General features: G+C 41.8%; 1 protein-coding gene across 1 annotated transcript in view; it reads left to right on the top strand.

Moving 5' to 3' along the window:
- The window catches only part of LOC115570048 (uncharacterized), an 85568-nt gene that overhangs the window by 60512 nt on the left and 2695 nt on the right, over positions 1-22361 (top strand). The window contains exon 5 of the mRNA XM_030398299.1: positions 22263-22336. Coding sequence (XP_030254159.1) covers positions 22292-22336 — 45 coding nt within the window. The 5' untranslated portion in view covers positions 22263-22291. The remainder of the gene's footprint in view (positions 1-22262; positions 22337-22361) is intronic.

Genomic DNA, 22361 nt, shown 5'->3' with positions numbered 1-22361 from the left:
CTGAAGGTCATAGATAACAACAGACTGAACAAACTGATCAGAAGGGCTTGTGATGTTGTGGGGGAGGAGCTGGACACCATGACGACCATGGCAGAGAGGAGGATGCTGTACAAGCTTCAGTCCATCTTGGATAATGTCACACACCCTCTTCACGACACACTGGCCCAGCAGGTGAGCACATTCAGCGGTAGACTCCTCTCACCCAGATGCACCACCGAGCGCCACAGGAAATCATTCCTGCCTGTGGTCATTAAACTTTATAACGCCTCCCTAAGAGAGTCAGAGACCCCTCCTTCTGTAACCTGACTCAAACATGGACAGTCATTTCTTTTTTGTACTTCTTGCGCATTATTTAACTGTATATTTGATCTTTTATGTATGTGTGTGTATATGTATATATATACATATACATGTATATATATGTATATATATATACATATATATATATATATATATATATATATATATTTATGTGGCCACATATAAAACTTATCTATTATTTTGGTTAATTTATTTTATGTTTAAATTACAATGACATAAACAAATTAGTAAAACATGAAACGGACTGGAAGCACAAGTGTACAAGCACTGGATCGAGTAGGAAGCACAAGCCCAACGTTTATGCACAGATGGGAGAAAGCAAAAGGAGGTTGGCTAAATGTTCACTGACTGAGTGAGGACCTTGACTACATGGCGTTTTCTTCTACACGTCACTGCACACTGACAGTGAGACTGTCCGACGACCAAAAAAAAAAAAAAAAAGCGATCAACCCCACGCTGCACTGAAAGGCAAACCTGTGTCGTACTCGTACACAATTAATTGCAAATGACACGTTAACATTTAATTTCCTACTAATTCAATGCAACGTTAGGAAAACATTGACATATTTTAATGTTACTGTGTATTTACCTTTATTTTGGCATACAAAGTCGGGTGGTTGTCCCGCAGGTGGTGAAACATATTAGATGTGTTTCCTCCTTTGACTGCAATTTTTTTATAACATGATTTACATGCTGGCAAGCCATTCTCTAAAACGACACCCTGGTCGTTCTTCCTGTATCCAAAATATTCCCACACGGCTGATTTAACACGTTTGGTCGGGGGGAATAACTCTTCTGCCATTTTCCCCACAGGCACGCCTCTCTTTTGCAACTTGCAGGCACCAAAACAAAGCAACACACGTGGGCGCGGCAACACGTGGGTGTTGCGTAACTTTGTTTTTGTTCCGTTTGAGTTGCCCTTAACTATGGTTCTGGCATAATATTTTCTGATGGTATTCAGGAAACGTTACAATCAATTAATCGTAGCGCTTAACACCGCAATTAATTGTGAAATCAAGTAATCGTGACATCCCTATTGTACACAGTTGATTGTATGAAGGTGTACATGTTGTGGAGCACCAGATTGTAAATGGTACCAAATACAAAGTGTGCTTTAAAGAGTTCATCAAAAGCTCCAAGAGAACTGGTCGACTTGCATGGTATGACCTGCTTGTCCAGAACGATGCAGAACTCGTTGATGGCATTCCTCTTTATCCAAACGGCAAGCAGATAGGGTTGAACAGTGCTGTTGATGGCATTAACATGTTCCTGGATGCTTGTTCCATTCTGAGGATAGAAGAATGTGTAAAATATGTTTACACCAGAATCAATTTTATACATTAAAAATAAGGTGAAAACACTGGGCTTGCACAAAAGGAAAAAACATTTTTTTACATGCGTATAAGCTACAATACAAACCTTCTTGAACACAACAAGATGCTTCTCAGCTTAAGAAGACATCTTGCCTGGTCTTTTCCGGCCTTGAGCTGAAGGAGGAATCAGGTGGAGGAGGATGATAATGGAGGAAAGATCACTGTCCCATCCTGTACACAGAAACTAAATAGATTTTATTTAACCTTTATTTAACCAGATAAAAGCCCATTGAGATCAGGATCTCTTTCGCAAGGGTGACCTGGCCAAAAAGGTCAGCAGCACGAGACATAACAGCAGTACACGTCAACGCAGATTACAAAGAGTAACAGATAGAATAAAACATACAATTTTAGAGATGCAACAGTAGCACAACAAACAAATAATTTAGGATTTTAAACACAGGCACTGTTCAATAAGTTTCCGCTGCCTGTCTTTCAGGATAGAGCGGAAGGCTCCAAGTGAAATTAGTTTAGAGAGTTTCAGCTCAGTCGGTAAAGTACTCCATGCCAAAGGGGCGGCAAAGCTGAATGCTCTTTTCCCAAATTCGGTCCTTACCCGGGGAACAGATAAAACGAGGGTTGAACAGGAATGCAAAGCATAACAACTGCTTGTTTTCTGCAATAAGACACACAAATAAGAAGGTATCAAGCCTCAGAGAGCCTTATAAATTAAGGTCAGCCAATGTGCATATCTGCGTGCACTCAGAGATGGCAAGTTCGATTTCAAGTACAATTCACAATGGTGGGTGAGGCGACTACACCCTGTGACAAATCTCAGTGCCATATGAAAAACAGTATCCAAAGACTGGAGACATTTGGATGACACATTTAAATAAAGCACGTCCCCATAATCAAGAATAGGCAAGAAGGTAGCTGTAACTATTTTCTTTCTGACCCTAAGAGAGAAGCAGGTTCTATTTCTGAAAAAGAACCCAAGTTTTGCCCGAAGTTTAGTGACCAGCTTGTTTATATGGGCTTTAAATGAAAGCTCCTGATCTAGGGTAAAGCCCAGATACTTGTAGTTCAAAACCCGCTCTATAGATTTTCCTTTGGTTGTTAAAATATTTGTAATGTTCTGTGGTAGCACCTTTGCATGAGAGAAAACCATGAGTTTGGTTTTATCTGTGTTTAAAACCAGTTTAAGATCATCTAAACGAGACTGGATAACACTAAAAGCAACTTGCAAAAACTCAAGAGCCTGAGTGAGAGAGGTTGAACAGCAATAAACAATAGTGTCGTCTGCATAGAGGTGATACATTGAATTTGACAAGTTATTACAAAGATTGTTGATATAAATTGTAAATAAAATGGGTCCCAGCACTGAACCTTGGGGCACCCCTTTGGTGATGTCCAGAAAAGATGAGGTAGATCCAGCCACCTGAACACATTGTGTTCTATTTGATAAGTAGTTGGCAAACCAGGCAGCTGCATGTTTAGATAAACCAATGTGATGTAGGGTTTGTATCAGCAGGTTGTGGTCTACCGTGTCGAATGCTTTGGACAAATCAATAAACAGAGCAACACAGTATTTTTTGCTATCCATTGCCTCAATTAAATCATTTAGAACCTTCAGCGTAGCTGTAATAGTGCTGTGCTGTTTTCTAAAACCAGATTGGAGTGGAGATAAAATATTATTTGATTCTAAAAATTCTTTTAGTTGGTTACTGACGATCCTCTCGAACAATTTAGCTCAAATACACAATTTAGAGATTGGTCTGTAGTTGTTTACATTTGTGGGTTCACCCCCTTTTAACAGGGGGGTAACAAAGGCCGACTTCCAGATTTTAGGGATGTTTTTGCTGATAAGACTCAGGTTAAAAATTTGTGAGAGAGGCTCAGCAATAAAATCTGCGGCCAACTTTAGGAAAAACGGCTCAATTTGATCAGGTCCTGCTGCTTTACTTCTGTCCAGTTTCTTTAGTGCATTATGTACCTCAGAGACAGATACAGACATAAACTCAAATGACACACACACTCTCTCTCTCTCTCTCTCTCCCTCTCTCTGCCGGTCGTCAGAGTTTTTTTTTATTTTTTTTATTTTTAAACCGTCAGCTGGCTCTAACACCTGCCACCAGCAGCACTTAAGTCTTGTCTTTCCTGCAGAAAAAGAAATCGGCTATTCCAATGAGGACACATAACCATCAGGTGATGTGGAGGCCTACCTGGCAGATGGGGACATCAGCCTTACCGATGACCCAGTGAAATACTGGTCAGGCAAGCTTCAGTGCTGGCCCAATCTTACACGCTCTGCGCTGCAGCATCTCAGTTGTCCACCTACAAGTGTCCAGTCTGAGCGTGTTTTTAGCACAGCTGGAAATGTTGTCAGTCCACAGCGTGAAAACTTAGCCCCTAGCCATGTGGAACAACTGGTCTTCATTAAAGTCAATGCCGATCTGAAAAACAGCGTCGGACTATTTGATCCATAGAACACATTCGTCCCACCCCCTCTCTCTCTGTCTCTCTCCTACTCACTCACTCACTCACACACACACACACACACACACACACACACACCTGGGGCCTGTTGCACAAAAACTAGGATAAGGGATTAAGCCGGGATATCTTGGTAATCCTAGCTCAATTTATCCGTGATCCGGTTGCACAAAAGCAGGATAGGGGGCAGTAGGATATGTTATGGTATAAGTTACCATGGAGATTTATTCAGTGGAGCTAGCCTGCTCCAGACCAGGCTAAGTTCCAGGATTTATTTAATCTCATCCCTTATCTCAGTCAGCAGTCACCACAAATGGAAACCAATAGTTATTCCACTGCCCACTACACATTGTTATCACACATAACTAGACCCACTGTCGTTATTTAAACATTTGTGATAATTAATTTCAATCATTTTGGATAAATTATGATTTTAGATGATGTTGCTATCATTAGATAATTTACAGTTTCCCATAGAATATAAGGCTATATATAAAATTACGGAATATTAGGGCCACAGAGAAAGAAAAAAAAAATTCACAGACTTCGAGAATAAAGTCATAATATTGTAACCCGTTGTATTAGAGGTGGAGAGTTGTTAAAATGAGGGCTTTGGAGCATTTCGTGGAATTGTACTTCAGTATAGGTTTCACAAACAAGGAGATACTTAATCACATCAGCATCACATTGTCATAAGTATCATGACTTTAAAAAGATTATGCAAGAAAATGCATCTTTTACGCAGAAAGAACCAGTCTTTTTTTTCTTTCTTCCTCAGTGTGGCCCTAATACTCCGTTGTATAAAATACACATCCCATATAATTATAAATACACATCAAAGTGTAACATTATGTTCCTTTATTGAGTAAGGACAAAGCAAAACAGGTAAACCATCAGCTCCTTTCAAAACTGAAGTCACACAGTGACTCTACAAGATGGAAAGCACAGAATCAAAGCATATTATACAACACAAGGATAAATACACATTCAAAGGTCTGTATATAATACACCCCGCATGTCTGCACACTGAAATAAATGCAGGACAAATCCATACACATCAAATGAACAGACAAATGAATGGATGCAGTAGCCTCCCTGCAAGCTTACACAGTATACAGCACAAACATCATATAAGGCCGAATCAATTTAAATTAAATTAAAAAAATTAAAAAAACACATTTAACTGAAATTCACAGCATGCAGGACATATAAAGCATGCATATTAACTAAAATGATTTAACACATATTGGTCCCTCACTCGCCATTGTCAGAGCAGAAAGGAACACACCATTTTGGGCCTTCATATAGGCTATTGGCTCACTTGACTTTACGAGGATTGACCTTTTATTTTTTTATTTAAGATGTGTCATCTTCTTGGAGCTGGGGGAGGAAAGGAGAATAATGATTAATACATTTGTGTTACAGTCAGCATACAGTGTGCATTGAAGGCATAACTCACCTCCCGCTCAAGTTTTTTTATTTCAAGGTCCAATTGTCCTCTTTTTTATTTTGGACTCCAGTGCAAGGTTTTCCATCTTTTTCTTCTTGTACTGTATATCTATATCTGCCAGTTGTATTTGACACCGGAGGTGGTTATTATTATTATTAGCTCATCTATTTATCAGAGTTATACAGTCTGATGGAGTTATATTTATACAGTTTCACTCATATCTGCAGTCCATTTCAATTAAAAATTCAGCTGATTCATAATCAGAGTACAACTGCGTTTTTGGAGATGTGAATTAACTATTTGGATTGTAATTGTGATGTTTCAGCGGAGCGGTGAGTGTGTAATTGTGCACTACTTACGCATTCAGGCGGTCAGCAATACTTTGCCACGCTTTTTCTCTTTGCTTTATCACTGTGGCGGTGTTGCCTTTCTTTTTAATTGTTTCTGCCTCCGGCGGGGAAAAGTAAGTGGCTGTACTTGCCATGGTGAATCAGTGAATCTGTGATCGGTGGCGGGGTCTATTTGAGTACGGTGGCCGGGAGGTGCAAACCAAAATTACAAAATGTGAAACACTTTTACGAAGCTTGAGACAAATTTACATTTTGTCTAATCATAAAACAAAATTACATTACCGAAACAAATTTACATTTCAGAAAACAAATTTACATTTCAGAAAACAAATTAACATTTCAGAAAACAAATTTACATGATAGAAAACACTTTTAAAAACGCTGAAACAAATTTACATTTCAGAAAGCAAATTTACATTTCAGAAAACAAATTAACATGATACAAAACACTTTTACCAACGCTGAGACAAATTTACATTTCAGAAAACAAATTTACATTTCAGAAAACAACAAAACACTTTTACAAACGCCAAGACAAATTTACAAGTGGTGAAACACTTTTACAAGTCCCAAAACAAATTTACAAATAACATCAACCGGAAAGGGAATGTACCAACTCCGGGGTTGAACCGGAAGTGATAACCCAGCAGCGGCCAATTCGAGTTGTTGTTGTTGTTGATGGAGTTCATGGTGAGCTCAAGATGGACAGCCATCGAGTGAGGTTTTGCCTGTTTTATGGACAACATATGAGCCGTTTAACGCGGTTTTGTTCTTCGTGTGGTCGGTCTTTAGAGTTTTTAAGGGGCATGGAAGAGATCGACGGACCAGATATGCTGCAGCAGTGCATAAAATATTTTAATGAGGGACACTCGTACGTTGTAATCGTGGACATGATGTAATGTTTACACGGTGTTCACATCATGAGTAGAGGAGTAATCCTTTCTGCGATATAACCCGGCTCCATTCAGTTTGCTTTTCAGAGACCTCAAGCTGATGTGAACACCGTGTAAACATGACATCATGTCCACGATTACAGCGTACGAGTGTCCCCCATTAAAATATTTTATGCACTGCTGCAGCACATCTGGTCCATTGATCTAACCCGCAAGCAGCACTTAAGTGCTCAAATTACGTTAAAGCACACCCTCGAGGGTAATATTGCGATTATACAACTAATACCAACACAAATAAAATGTATAATCAAAATATATCCATGTTGATGGACAATTTGCTCTCAAATTTTAAAGGTTTTTGCAAGTGTGCGTCGCGTTTCCATGGAAACACATGGGGTCTGACTAATAACTGAAACAAAATCAGTCGTCAGTTGACTCATATGTGTAATGGAACGTAGTTTACCACTCCATCAAATAATCCAACCCTTAGTAACGACCTAGCAACAGAAAGGATTTTCTAGTCCCAGAAGAGTGAAGTCTGAGCTGACGTTCATGTTTTATCGCGATCTCGGAATTTCCCAAACTGAATCAATACTGCACAGATAAACAGAAATGGCTTATTTTTATCGCCCAAGTTATGACAAAGATGTTGATTATTTTTTTAAAAATATTTTTTATAAAACGTTTTCACCGCGGCCACAATAGTGTCTCTCACACTGAAGGGAAAATAAATAATAGCCGGGGCATTTATGTGTTTCAATCACTTAACAGACAAGGCGTTTATTTGGGACCAGGGGGCAATTTGGGACAGGCGTTTAATTCCTTCCTCTCAAAAATCCGGGATGAAAATGTTACAAACTTCGCCAGCTTCTCAGAGAATTCTCCGGCATCCTGCTGGGCAATAGTTGTCTTCTGCAACTGAAGTTGTTACGGCGGAGGAAACGATTCAGCTGACCAGCACTCGCAGATAATTCCTCATCTGTGCTGTCACTCACGGTGGCGTACATTAGTTTCTCCATCGCCCTGATCATTTTGTGGGACACTCTCTCGTGGCGTGCCCGTTTGCTGATGACTAATTCCCGCATGTTTATCTCAGGCTTCTCACTAGCCTTCTTCCTCCCTCCAGCAGGCAGCCTGGCCCTGTTGCTGTCCTCCTCGGACAGCTCCGTTTTTTTTTTTTATCGCCAATCTCTCACTCTCTTGGGGTCGACAGAGAAATGTCTAGCGGCTGCTTCTTCCGACTTTTCCTCTGCATATTGTACGGCAGAAAGTTTGAATTTCAAACCGTACTTTTTTATGTATTTATTTTTTGCTCCAGCTCTGACAGTTACTATGTTGCCATGGACAGGGTTCGTACGGGTGCTTGAAATCCGTGAAAGTGCTTGAATTTTAATGTTGTGTTTTCAAGGTCTGAAAAGTGCTTGGATTTAAGTTTAAGTGCTTGAAAGTGCTTTACATTATAATTCTGTCTTTCACAAAATTGGGATCAGATTGGATAGCTTGCTTATTACAAGGAAAAATAAAATCAGTAAGAGAACCGTATTATATGTGGAGATGTTTTCTCCTGGGCTCCGCTGAGCTGAGTCTGTGTGTGACCCCGCCCCCTTCGAAAACAGACAGCAGGAGATGACAAAATGCCGGGGGGCTGCCGTTTTAATGAGCGTTGGCTTGAAAATGATAACTACAAACAATGGTTAAGATAAGGACTGAATCAAAGAGTGGCATCATGCAAGGTCTGCAAAAAAGATTTGCAGATTTGTGCAATGGGAGAGTCTGCGCTCTCCAGTCACATAAAATGTAAGTTAAGACTCTTTGAGTAACTTAGGCCAACGCTGCACTTTAACACTTTATGTTAACCGCTAACGTTAGCTAAACCATAACACGCTAAAGAGTAATTGATGCACCATTAATCACGTTAAGTGACCTCGTTAAGTTAGCGCCTGAATGTCTGTGTGTCGTTACACATGCAGCCTGGTAGAAAGATGGCTGAGGAGAAGGTCAAATTTGATGCAATTTGGACTGATGACACGTTCAATATTAACAAACTTTGATGAATAAGCGACCAGCGCTCTGTGTCAGCAGCAGGAGAGATGCTCTGTGCAGCACAGTAACACCAGAGCTGAAAGTGCCAGCGTCAGAAACGGGACTGTTCAGTTTGTCTCTGTAACGTCACACTAGTCACGTGTGAAAAGGAAATGTTCACTTTTCTCCACTTTTCATGACTTACTTCTAATAAAGTAAGATTAGATGGCAAGCCGAGATTTCTTACAGATAGGTGACACATTTTGACAGTGTTGGGCAAGTTACTCCAAACATGTAATGCATTATTTTTAGGGCCCGAGCAGGGAACCTGCAAGGACCCTATTGTTTTTCAAATGATTTTTATTATTAGGGCCCGAGCAGGGAACCTGCGAGGTCCCTATTGTAATCGTAATGATTATTCTGATTCTTCTTTTTTTTTTCCTTTGTCCAAAATGATCGCATTTTTCACTGCCTGAACATACCCCAAAACTCACCAAACTTGGAATATAAGTCACACCTGGCAAAAATGTTATAATCTGTTGTCGTCCTGAATTTCCACCACTAGGTGGCGCTGTTATTAAGGAAAGCGCGTTTTCGCTAATAACTCCCATATACTTTGTCGCACATTCAAAAACCATATATCCACGCGTTCAGTGAATTGTGCGACAGAATAATCATTACGATTACATTAGGGCCCGAGCAGGGAACCTGCGAGGTCCCTATTGTAATCGTAATGATTATTCTGATTCTTCTTTTTTTTTTCCTTTGTCCAAAATGATCGCATTTTTCACTGCCTGAACATACCCCAAAACTCACCAAACTTGGAATATAAGTCACACCTGGCGAAAAATTTTATAATCTGTTGTCGTCCTGAATTTCCATCACTAGGTGGCGCTCGCTAATAACTCCCATATACTTTGTCGCACATTCAAAAACCATATATCCACGCGTTCAGTGAATTGTGCTGAATCTCGTGGTATAGGCCACGCCCATTTCCGCCTACCGTTTTTTTTCGCTACGTCGCGAAATGTTGAAAACCTACTTTTTCGAACTCCTCCCAGGCGATTTCACCGATTTGCACGAAACTTGGCACACAGCATCTGTGGACCCTCCTGACAAAAAGTTATTAAAAGAATTTTGATAGGCCACACAATACTCAAGTTAATAAATAACAACTTCCTGCAGATTTGGTTACAAACAGGAAGTGTTGCATATCTCCACATTGGTGTGGTCTAATGAAATGAAACTCAGGATACTACTTCCCCATGAGCCCCTGAGGCCCTGTGCAAAATTTTAGACGATGTCCACAAGGTGGCGCTCTTTAAATTGATGTATTTTATATCTCCACAACGGTTTATCGGAATAAGACGAAACTTGGTACATTTATTGTCAGTCCCCTCCTGAGGACATCTGACGAAGGGTTTACCGATCCGCCACTAGGTGGCCCTCTGGTGTCACTTTAATTAGGGTCTGAGCAGGGAACCTGCGAGGTCCCTATTGTAATCGTAATAAGGGCCCGAGCAGGTCATCAACCTGTGAGGTCCCTATTGTAATTAGGGCCCGAGCAGGTCATCGACCTGTGAGGTCCCTATTGTAATTGGAAGGATTATTCTTGGTTATTATTTTTCCGTTGCGCTTTAACTGCAGTTTTGGAAGCCTGTACATACCTCACCAAATTTGGAACATTCATCACGTTAAGCGAAAAATTTGATAATTTAATGTCGTTGGGCGTGGTCGTGACCTGCGGGCACTGTAGCGCCCCCTAATGTTTATCTCCACCTCCCACAAGTGCGTAGAAGAACGAAATTCAATTTGCAGATTCCTCATGACCAGACGCACAAAAAACCCAGTGGGACCCCTAGTGTCACTCCAACAGGAAGTCAGCTATTTAGATGTGTGGCGGCGTTTTTGTCCAATTCATGCCTACTTTGAAAATTATCTTGTCCTAGAGCTTAAACACCACAGTCTTCAAATTAACTCAGTAATTTTCTTCATGCCTTGGAGAACAAAAGTTATGGAATTCATTCAGCTGCGCCAAACTTTAGTGGGCGGGGCCATGGAAACCATTTTTTCCTCACGCCGTCAAGCATCGAGACTTTATAACTTCAACATACAATTTCCTATCCACACCAAACTGCTTGTAACTGTAGAGGCTGTCTCCCCGAACAAATCTCAGCATCAACACTAAGTCGGCCATTTTGATTTTGGCCGCCATGTTGAAATATTGCCAATCTTCGTACTTAAATTAGCTCCTCCTACAGATGTAACGCCACCGACTTCAAAGTCACTCAGTAGCATCCTCTGACGTTGAAGATGAAAAGTTATGGAAATCTTTATCCTACGTCATACCTGCTGGCCACAGTGGAGCGGGCAATTCGAATCATTCGCCGTAAAGCATCGTGTCCTCATAACTTCTTCATACAATGTCTTATCTCGGCCAAATCTCTCAGGAATGCAGAGGGAGTCGCCCTGATGAGATCTGTGTAGTCATGGGGCGTGGCCGTGACGCGTGGGCTCTGTAGCGCCCCCTATTGTGATGCCCCGCCTCCTACATGTAACATAGAAGGACGAAAAAATGGTACGCATATTCCTCATGACCGGACGCACAAAAAACCCATTTGGACTCCTAGTGTCAGTCCAACAGGAAGGCAGCCATTTAGATGTGTGGCGGCGTTTTTGTCCAAATCATGCCAACTTTGAAAATTATCTTGTCCTAGAGCTTAAACACCACAGTCTTCAAATTAACTCAGTAATTTTCTTCATGCCTCGAAGAACAAAATTTGTGGAAATCATTCAAATGCGCGATGGTTATGTTGGCCGTTCGGTGGAAACCATTTTGTCCTCAAGCCGTCAAGCATCGAGGCTTTATAACTTCAACATGCAATTTCCTATCCACACCAAACTGCTTGTAACTGTAGATGCTGTCTCCCCGAACAAATCTCAGCATCAATACTTAGTCTGCCATTTTGCGTTTGGCCGCCATGTTGAATTACGCCAATCTTCGTACTTAAATTATCTACTCCTACAGATGTAACACCACCGACTTCAAAGTCACTCAGTAGCATCCTCTGACCTTGAAGATGAAAAGTTATGGAAATCTTTATCCTACGTCATACCTGCTGGCAGTTGCGGAGCCCGCCATAACAATCCTTCGCCATGAAGCATCAAGTCCTGATATCTCCTTCATACTATTTCCTAGCTCGGCCAAATCTAGAGGGAATCTCGAGGGAGTCGCCCTGAATAGATCTTTGCATCAATGCTGTGTCATATCCATAGCCCTACCCACTGGAAACATAAATTAGTTTTAATCTCATTCCATCAGGGCTCCTACAAGCTGTGAGTGACACAAGTCGCCACTAGATGGCAGTGTTGTCTTTCAAGTCACAGGTGTCCTTTGTGCTTTGCAACCTCTGGATAACCTCTAAATTATTCCATTCCATGGCAGGAATTCAGCCTCAAATGTATCAGATTTTATCGAAACTTCATAATGTGGCTGCATGCACTTTATGGAATAAAAACTAGCAAACAAAGGAGACATTAGATCAAAAGCTTGACATTCATAGACAGCCATACATACATTTTGGTAAGGAGGCAAGTGAAGCATCATTTGACACTCATTTATCTGCAGTGATGACAAACATAGTCAGATGTACATGGCATTTGCAGGCAGTTTTGTCTGACTTGCACATTACAAAATGGCATAATTGGACGGTAATGTTTAGAGCCACATAATGGATAAGTTAGTGGTAGTAAACTACAGCACACAATTTTCAATCAAGCCAATTTGCTAAGAATGCCATTTGTGTGTTGTGTCTGCCCTCTCAGTGTGGCACACAACAAGATGTGTGTAGTTGTGTTTCCGACCAACGTTTCCAAGATGAACAAAGTGGCTTCCCCTGCCATTTTAAACAACTGAGTGATTTCTTTGGATAAAAGTCCCATATTATATTGTTTTTCATCAATGTCACACAGCTGTCAGAGGTCCAACAACTCTGTATTTGTTATTACCCCAAACACATCCGTGGTCCTGCATTCCTATGAAGGTAGATTTGTGTCTTTATTATTCAATCAAAAAAAAGTTTGCTTCAATCAAAATATATATTTTCAATGAAAAAAGCCTTCACTTCAATCAAAAAAACCCTTTTCAATCAAAGAAAAAAAGTGTTTGAATGCAAAAATATAGTTGAGATTCAAAAAAATGCATTTGAACACTGACTTTGACTGAAAATGTTTTTCATGTTTGAAGCAACTTTTTTGATTTAAGTAATACTGTTTTGTGTTATTATGGGTAGGACATTTGTGTCTTTATAATTCAATCAAAAAAGAAGTGGCTTCAAACAACAACAAAAACATTCCCATAAAATAAATCACTTCAATCAACAAAAAAAACTTTTTCAATCATAGATAAAAAGTTTTTAAATGCAAAAAATATTTGAGACTCAAAAAATAGCATTTGAACACTTTTTTTGATTGAAAATGTTTTCTTTGATTGAAGTAATCTCTTTTGTGTTTGGGCCATATTATGGGTAGGACATTTGTGTCTTAATTATTCAATCCCCAAAAAGTTGATTCAATCAAAAAAAATATTTTCAATCAAAGAAAAAACTGTTCAAATGCAAAAATAAAATTGAATCCCCCCCCTAAAAAAATTTATAAAGTAATTTGAAGTGTTGTTTTTTATTGAAAATATTTTTTTCGATTTGAAGTGATTTTTTCTTTGAATGAAGTGAAAAAAGTTTTGAAGTCGTGTTTTTTAAATTGAATTATTTTGACACAAACATCCCGCAGTGGGCGGGTGCTTCCCCATTGGTCAGACATGTTTGAGTGACAAGTGGCTACACCAACGACGTCTTTCTGACAAGGAAGTCATGGCCGCCAGCAAGCCAGGTAGCAGTGGTGCTGGAGTTGTTAACTACAGCATTAAAATGATTGGTGTCATGTTATTTGCCTACTCTGTTTGATATTTCAATTAAACATGAAGCTTGCTAACTTAGTTCACGTTGACTAATTTGTGTGATGGTGTTAGATATCTAACGCCGTCAGATTGTTAGGCAGGCTAGCTAATAACGTTAGCCGATGGCCCTGCACACTGAATGACCTAAGTACAGAGGCTTGCTATGTGCTAGTGCAATGCTATGTTATAATAAGTAACGTCATTAGCGGTCAAACAACAGTCCACAGGCCAACTGTTGCCCGCAGCGCTGTCTGTTTAGCAGCAACAGATCATGCAGAGCCTGAGTCTATCTTCTCACACAGCCCAGTGCAGTGACTGCGGTCAAGCCAGCCGTGAACAACGACCGAGCAACGGGGCTTAATCCGCGGCGCGTTTGGACGGCGGCACGCCCCGACGCGTGCGCGGACTGCGAGGGCCCGTTCATCACTGCTTGCAGTTTTAATTAGGGCCCGAGCAGGTCATCGACCTGTGAGGTCCCTATTGTAATTGGAAGAATTATTCTTCGTTATTAGGGCCCGAGCAGGTCATCGACCTGTGAGGTCCCTATTGTAATTGGAAGAGTTATTCTTCTTATTAGGGCCCGAGCAGGTCATCGACCTGTGAGGTCCCTATTGTTATTGGAAGGACAGAAATTATTATTCTTCTGGGCTTTGACTGCAGTTTTGGACGCCTGAACATATTCAAAAACTCACCACATTTGGAATATACATCACATCTGGCGAAAAATTTGATAATTTAATGTCGTTGGGCGAGGTCGTGACCTGCGGGCTCTGTAGCGCCCCCTAATGTTCATCCCCGCCTCCCACAAGTGCGTAGAAGAACGAAATTCTATACGTAGATTCCTCATGAGCAGACGCACAAAAAAGTCTGGTGGGACCATACTGTCACTCCAACAGGAAGTCTGCTATTTAGATGTGTGGCGGCGTTTTTGTCCAATTCATGCCTACTTTGAAAACTATCTTGTCCTAGAGCTTAAACACCACAGTCTTCACATTAACTCAGTAATTTTATTCATGCCCTGGAGAACAAAAGTTATTAAAATCTTTCAGCTGCGACATACTTTAGTGGGCGGGGCAGTGGAAACAATTTTTTTCCCTCGCGGTCAAGCATCGAGGCTTTATAACTTCAACATACAATTTCCTATCCACACCAAACTGCTCGTAAGTGTAGAGGGTGTCTCCCCGAACACATCTCAGCATCAATACTTAGTCTGCCATTTTGCTTTTGGCCGTCATGTTGAAATATTGACAATCTTCGTACTTAAATTATCTCCTCCTACAGACGTAACGCCACCGACTTCAAAGTCACTCAGTAGCATCCTCTGACCTTGAAGATGAAACGTTATTAAAATCTTTATCCTACGTCATACCTGCTGGCCACAGTGGAGCGGGATATTCGAATCCTTCGCCGTAAAGCATCGTGTCCTCATAACTTCTTCATACAATTTCCTATCTCGGCCAAATCTCTCAGGAATGCAGAGGGAGTCGCCCTGATGAGATCTGTGTGGTCATGGGGCGTGGCGGTGACGCGTGGGCTCTGTAGTGCCCCCTATTGTGATGCCCCGCCTCCTACTTGTACATAGAAGGACGCAAATTGGTACGCACCTTCATCATGACCAGACGCACAAAAAACCCATTTGGATGCTTACTCTCACTACAACAGGAAGTCAGTTATTTAGATGTGTGGCGGAATTTTTGACAAATTCATGCCGACTTAGAAAATTATCTTGTCCTAGAGCTTAAACACCACAGTCTTCATATTAACTCAGTAATTTTCTTCATGCCTTGGAGAACAAAAGTTATTAAAATCTTTCAGCTGCGACATGCTTTAGTGGGCGGGGCGGTGGAAACCATTTTTTCCCCTTGCGGTCAAACATCAAGGCTTTATAACTTTAACATACAATTACCTATCCACACCAAACTTCTATTTAGTGTAGAGGCTGTCTCCCCAAATAAATCTCAGCATCAATACTAAGTCGGCCATTTTGATTTTGGACGCCATTTTGAAATATTGCCAATCTTCGTACTTAAATTATCTCCTCCTACAGATGTAACACCACCGACTTCAAAGTCACTCAGTAGCATCCTCTGACCTTGAAGATGAAAAGTTATTAAAATCTTTATCCTACGTCATTCCTGCTGGCAGTTGCGGAGCCCGCCATAACAATCCTTCGCCATGAAGCATCAAGTCCTGATATCTCCTTCATACTATTTCCTGGCTCGGCCAAATCTAGAGGGAATCTAGAGGGAGTCGCCCTGAATAGATCTGTGCATCAATACTGTGTCATATCCATAGCGCCACCCACTGGAAACCCACTGGAAACATGAAGTAAGTTTTATCGCAGTCAATTTTGGCGCCCTACATGCATGTACATGAATGAAATTTGGCATGCATGTGTGTTATGACAAGACGCACAAATGACTCATTTACACCCACACTCTCAGTCCAACAGGAAGTGGTCTATTTAGCTTAGAAGCACATGAATGTATGGTGTATGTGATACAAGTCGCCACTAGATGGCACTGTTGTCTTTCAAGGCACATGTATCCTATCTAGATAACCTCTGAATGATTCCATTCAATTCCAGTAAGTCAGCCGCATATTCATCAGATTTTATTGAAACTTCAAAAGGTGGCAGCATGCACTTCTTGGAATAAAAACTGGTAAACAAAGCAGAACTTAGATCAAAAGCTTGACACCGATAGACAGCCATAAATACATTTTTGAAAGAGGGCAAGTGAAGCATTATTCTGCACATATTTATGTGCAGTGATGACAAACATAGTCAGATGTACATGGCATTTGCAGGTAGTTTTGTCTGAATTGCACGTTACAACAGGGCATATTTGAATGGTAATGGGTTGAGCCACATAATGGATAAGTGAGTGGTAGTGAGCCACAGCACACAATTTTCAAATAAGCCAATTTGCTAAGAATGCCATTTGCGTGTTGTGTCTGCCCTGTCAATGTGGCACACAACAAGATGTGTGTAGTTGTGATTCTGCCCAACTCTTCCACGATGTTTCATATCGAAGTGAATTCCACTTCGATATGAAACAACTGAGTGAGTTCTTTGGTTAAACACCGCTACTGCAGGACGCTCGTCAAACCTGGTCACTTGACCGCTGTCCCTTTCCAAAAGGAAGAATCACATCTGGCTGCACTCCACTACCTATCTAAATCTGTGGCATTCCACTTCCATCCTCCCCTATGATGCGCTGCCTTCCTGCCTTCACGGTGACAACAGAAGGCAGTGTCTTATCTGCGCCGGTGGTCGAGTGGTTGGAGTGCATGCCACATACGCAGTGGACCCAGGTTTGAATTTAGGGCGGAGGAAGTTTACTGCAAGCCACAACCCCCCCTTCTCTGTCCCACTTCCAATCTAGAGAAGGCCGTAACACTTCACACAACGTAACGGTGCAGAATCGATTGTCAAAACGTACCCGATTGTTAAATGTTTTAGAAATCATTCACCTGCAGCCCATTAGGATTCTGTGGATTGCACGAAGTTGTTCTGACTTCACCTGAAAGCGCTTGATACTGGCAGGGGCAACCCACCGCGTTACAAACACATGTTGGGAGAAGAGGCTGATATTCACCCCCGGCGTGCACCGTCCAAAACGCAGGCGGTTGCCGCCTCCGTGAACAACGATCGAGGAACGGGGCTTAAGCCGCGGCGCGTTTGGACGGCGGCATGCCCCGACGCGCGCGCGGACTGCGAGGGCCCGTTCATCACTGCTTGCAGTTTTAATTAGGGCCCGAGCAGGTAGACCTGCGAGGTCCCTATTGTTATTGGAAGGACAGAAATTTTCTTCTCCAAGTTTGAATGCAGTTTTGGATGCCTGAACATACCCAAAAACTCACCAAATTTGGAATATATGTTACATCTGGCGAAAATTGCGATCCTGCATTGTCATTGAGCGTGGTCGTGACCTGCGGGCTCTGTAGCGCCCCCTAATGTTCATCCCCGCCTCCCACAAGTGCGTAGAAGAACGAAATTCAATACGCAGATTCCTCATGAGCAGACGCACAAAAAAGTCTGGGGGGACCATACTGTCACTCCAACAGGAAGTCAGCTATTTAGATGTGTGGCGGCGTTTTTGTCCAATTCATGCCTACTTTGAAAATTATCTTGTCCTAGAGCTTAAACACAACAGTCTTCAAATTAACTCAGTAATTTTCTTCATGCCTTGAAGAACAAAAGTTATTGAAATCATTCAGCTGCGCCAAACTTTAGTGGGCGGTGCGGTGGAAACCATTTTTTCCTAGAGGTGCTATAGAATGGCCCCTGTGACTCACTCACCGAAAATGACCACCAGGTGGCGCTATTTTCAATGCAAACGCGTTTTTGGCTCATAACTCCCACTTAATATGTTGCATATTATTAAACCTCATCCCTATGTGTTCCCTGCATGCAGCTGAATTGTTTGGTGTAGGCCACGCCCACTTTCGCGCTAACTTTCCGTTTGCAAAATCGCGACAAATGAAAAACCTACTTTTTCGAACTCCTCCTAGAGAATTTGACAAATTTGCACCAAACTTTGCATGTATCATCTGTAGACCCTCCTGACAAAAAGTTATCAAAAGAATTTTGATAGTCCTTAAAACGCCTGAAATATAAAATGACAAATTCCTCCATATTGTGTTGAAAACAGTCAATCTTGCATATCTTTACAAAATACTGTCCGATGATCACATAAATGTTCATGATTGTGTGGTATTGCCTAATGATGCACTGTGTAAAATTTGGTGCAAATCGGCCCATAGATGGTGCTCTGGTTGCAGTCTAATCATTTTGAATGGAAAGTAAATGGGGAAATCTTCAAGTCCTCTTCAAAACTCATCAACTTTCAACCTCTCCTTGTCCCTCATGCTTTGAGCTAAACACATCATTCTAACTTTTAAAGAGTCAGAAGACCTCAAACTATTGGGCATGTATTCAATTTTTAAAAATCTTTTACGGTTTTCAAATCATCACAGTTTTAGTTTTAAGGATTTTTAGGCCATTTTCTCATTTTATAATGGGTGTGTATTGCGTGAGCTACAGTGTGTGACATCATCGCAAGAATGGAGAGCAGCTGGAAGAACTGGAGAAAAAATTCTCTTCAGCTTGATTTGGATCCCACATCTTTTACTTCACATAGACAATATATACATAGACATGTAGGAAATCTTGTTGGCTTTCGGCTGATGGTCTTATTTTAGATGTAGGACTTACACTTTTGGCTGTAAAAGCCCCAGAGGGACAAGCACAACAGCAACTCCCCCATGAGCTGCAATTTCTTCCTCTTCTTCAGATTTCATCATGCAGCAGGTGACATCTCACATCCCATCAGTTAATCAGTTCTTCTCTGACCTGGCTGGCTTTTCTGGATTTTTTTCAAGATCTCCAGAGAGAACCAGTGTGCGTGACACAGTGGTGGCACACAGACTCCCAAGAGCAAACAGAGTGAGATGGAACATCCATATCTGTGCAGTGAACACTGTTTTAACACAAAGGTGACATCATCCAGTGTTTTAAAAGCATTAGGGGAGGTTGAGCCTACCACTGTGCAAGAAGCTAGAAGGTTTGTGAGGCTACTGGAGGATGATACTCAGCTTCTTCCTGAAACTATTTCATTGCATCATGTCTAGTGTGCACATTCTCTTCAGCCAGCTCCAGAGGCGGACCATCAACTCACTTTACTGCAGTGTGTGTGTGTGGTGCTGCCCCCTGCTGGTGAAAGTGTTTACTGCAAGTTTGTGTGTGTGTGTGTGTGTGTGTGTGTGTGTGTGTGTGGTGCCGCCCCCTGCTGATGGACGGGTTTACTGCAGTGTGTGTGTGTGTGTGTGGTGCCGCCCTCTGCTGGTGGACGGGTTTACTGCTGTGTGTGTGTGTGGTGCCGCCCCCTGCTGGTGGACGGGTTTACTGCAATGTTTGTGAGTGTGGTGCCGCCCCCTGCTGGTGGACGGGTTTACTGCTGTGTGTGTGTGTGTGTGTGGTGCCGCCCCCTGCTGGTGGACGGGTTTACTGCAATGTTTGTGTGTGTGGTGCCGCCCCCTGCTGGTGGACGGGTTTACTGCAGTGTGTGTGTGTGTGTGGTGCCGCCCTCTGCTGGTGGACGGGTTTACTGCAGTGTGTGTGTGGTGGCGTCCCCTGCTGGTGGACGGGTTTACTGCAGTGTGTGTGTGCTGTCGCCCCCTGCTGGTGGACGGGTTTACTGCAATGTGTGTGTGTGGTGCCGCCCCCTGCTGTTGGACGGGTTTACTGCAGTGTGTGTGTGTGTGTGTGTGTGTGTGGTGCCGCCCTCTGCTGGTGGACGGGTTTACTGCAGTGTGTGTGTGTGGTGCCGCCCCCTGCTGCTGGATGGGTTTACTGCAGTGTGTGTGTGTGTGTGTGTGTGTGTGTGTGTGGTGCCGCCCTCTGCTGGTGGACGGGTTTACTGCAGTGTGTGTGTGTGTGGTGGCGCCCCCTGCTGGTGGACGGGTTTACTGCAGTGTGTGTGTGTGTGTGGTGCCGCCCCCTGCTGGTGGACGGGTTTACTGCAGTGTGTGTGTGTGCTGCCGCCCCCTGCTGGTGGACGGGTTTACTGCAGTGTGTGTGTGTGTGGTGCCACCCCCTGCTGGTGGACGGGTTTACTGCAGTATGTGTGTGTGTGTGTGGTGCTGCCCCCTGCTGGTGGACTGGTTGGACGCGCATGGACTGCGAGGGCCCGTTCAACGCTGCTTGCAGCTTTAATTTTAACTTGTTACTGTCATTTCAGTAACTTTATTACATTATAATATTACTGTCTTTGAATAGAAAGGCATTACACTACTTACTTACTAAGTTACTTTCACCAAAATTCATAACCACCACCACTGAAAACAACAGTCTGTGAAGGGTTGGCCATGCTGAACATGAATTTCAGTGTTAAAATTGAAACATTTGGGGTGCACTACCTGTTTCAGTCCCATGAGAAGATTTACATCATCAATATGTGTCAAAACTTTTTGTATGTCAACACCCTGGTATCTATTAATATAAGGGAAAGCTGATTGTACCATACATTTTCTAAAAGCTTATGTCCTCTAGATTTGATTAAACATGCATGATGCATGGACATGTCCCACCTTCCTCTATATATCAGGGACAGTACAGATTCCTATAATGCATCTACATTGTATTGAACATTTTTGAAACACACACATAGATTTTCAATGTAGCCTGAATCTATTCATGGGGCAGAAGCTGGTCATGCATCCCAAAATGTTCAATGTTAACACTCAAATTCAGTTTGGGCAGACCTTTCAAAAGCAGCTGGTTGTGTGTGTGTGTGTAGCCTACATTGTAAGGCCCTTTAGCTAAAGTTTATGATTTTTTTTTTTTTTTTTCTGGATACAGACTGACATGAAACAGATTGACGTTATGTCGCTGTTCTGTTGGCTGTTTATATTATAGTCAGTAGCCCAGCAGCACTAACCTGTTGAGGCAATGATAGCTTACCTTGTTATTGCTAGCCTGGACAGGGATCTTGCACACAATTTTTCTAAAAGACGGAGAATCCACTGTTGAAAGTGGCAGCGTATCTTTGACAACATACTCTGCCACAGTCTCCTCACTTCTCAAGGTTCAAGCTTCGCAGAACGGGAGAATGTTAGTTTTTGCTGTTTATTTTTTTCTCCGCTCTCATCCTCAGTTTGCTTTCTTTTGGTTATAAGCTTAATGTTAGTGTGGCACCGCTCTAGATGTTTTGTTAAATTACTTGTGCTATTTCGCAAGGTAGAGAGATCTTTTGGTTTTGCACATTAAGTGCACTTAACTATAATGTTCTTCACATCCTTGTCTCTGAGGAACTGAAAATAATGAGCGTATGTCCATCTCGCGAACGTAGAGTCCAACTTGTCTGCTGCTGCAGTCGTCTTCTCCTCAATCAATAGTTCTCTAGCACTAACAGGAAGTTGTTGGCGAATTTGTATAAAAACAACACACCACTTAATTTCGGGTTTAAAATGCATTGTAACGCGCATTATGGGATTTGTACCGAGTAAAATAGTTTTTTTTGTAATGCCTTACATTACTGCGTTACAGCAAAAAGTAATGCATTACAGTAATTGCATTACTTTTCTAACGCGTTACTCCCAACACTGCATTTTGAAACATAAAAATGTATGTAAAAAAGAAAATTACAGGGTGCTCTCAGGTCTCTCTTTGTCTCGGTGCAACTGTGCCTGAAGAACGCCAAGTGGCTTCCATTTTTTTGTATAAAAATTTGTGTTCTCCTTTAATTTCTAAACTTTTTGCTATCATAAAACATAATTTACAGCATAAAACAATGTACATAATTGTGATAAAAAAGTGGAAAAAAAATGAAAATGAGTGTATATTCCTGTAGATATGTATTTTACCCCAGCGAGAAGGTGCTGGAAAAATGTGAAAATGACCCTTAAAAGTGCTTGAAAAGTGCTTGAATTTGACCTTGAAAAATGTGTACGAACCCTGTGAAGGTGAAAACCATGCTGACGATGAAGACGTGATGGAGGGGAATAGTACTCGAGAAAAGACACCTGAATTTCTAGTGGTATGTAGACAGTGGTTCAAGAACA

This window comes from Sparus aurata, chromosome 19 (genome assembly GCF_900880675.1).
Source record: "Sparus aurata chromosome 19, fSpaAur1.1, whole genome shotgun sequence".
Taxonomy (NCBI): Eukaryota; Metazoa; Chordata; class Actinopteri; order Spariformes; family Sparidae; genus Sparus; species Sparus aurata.
Note: the sequence above shows the minus strand (reverse complement) of the source record. Positions and strands in the feature narration are given on the sequence as shown.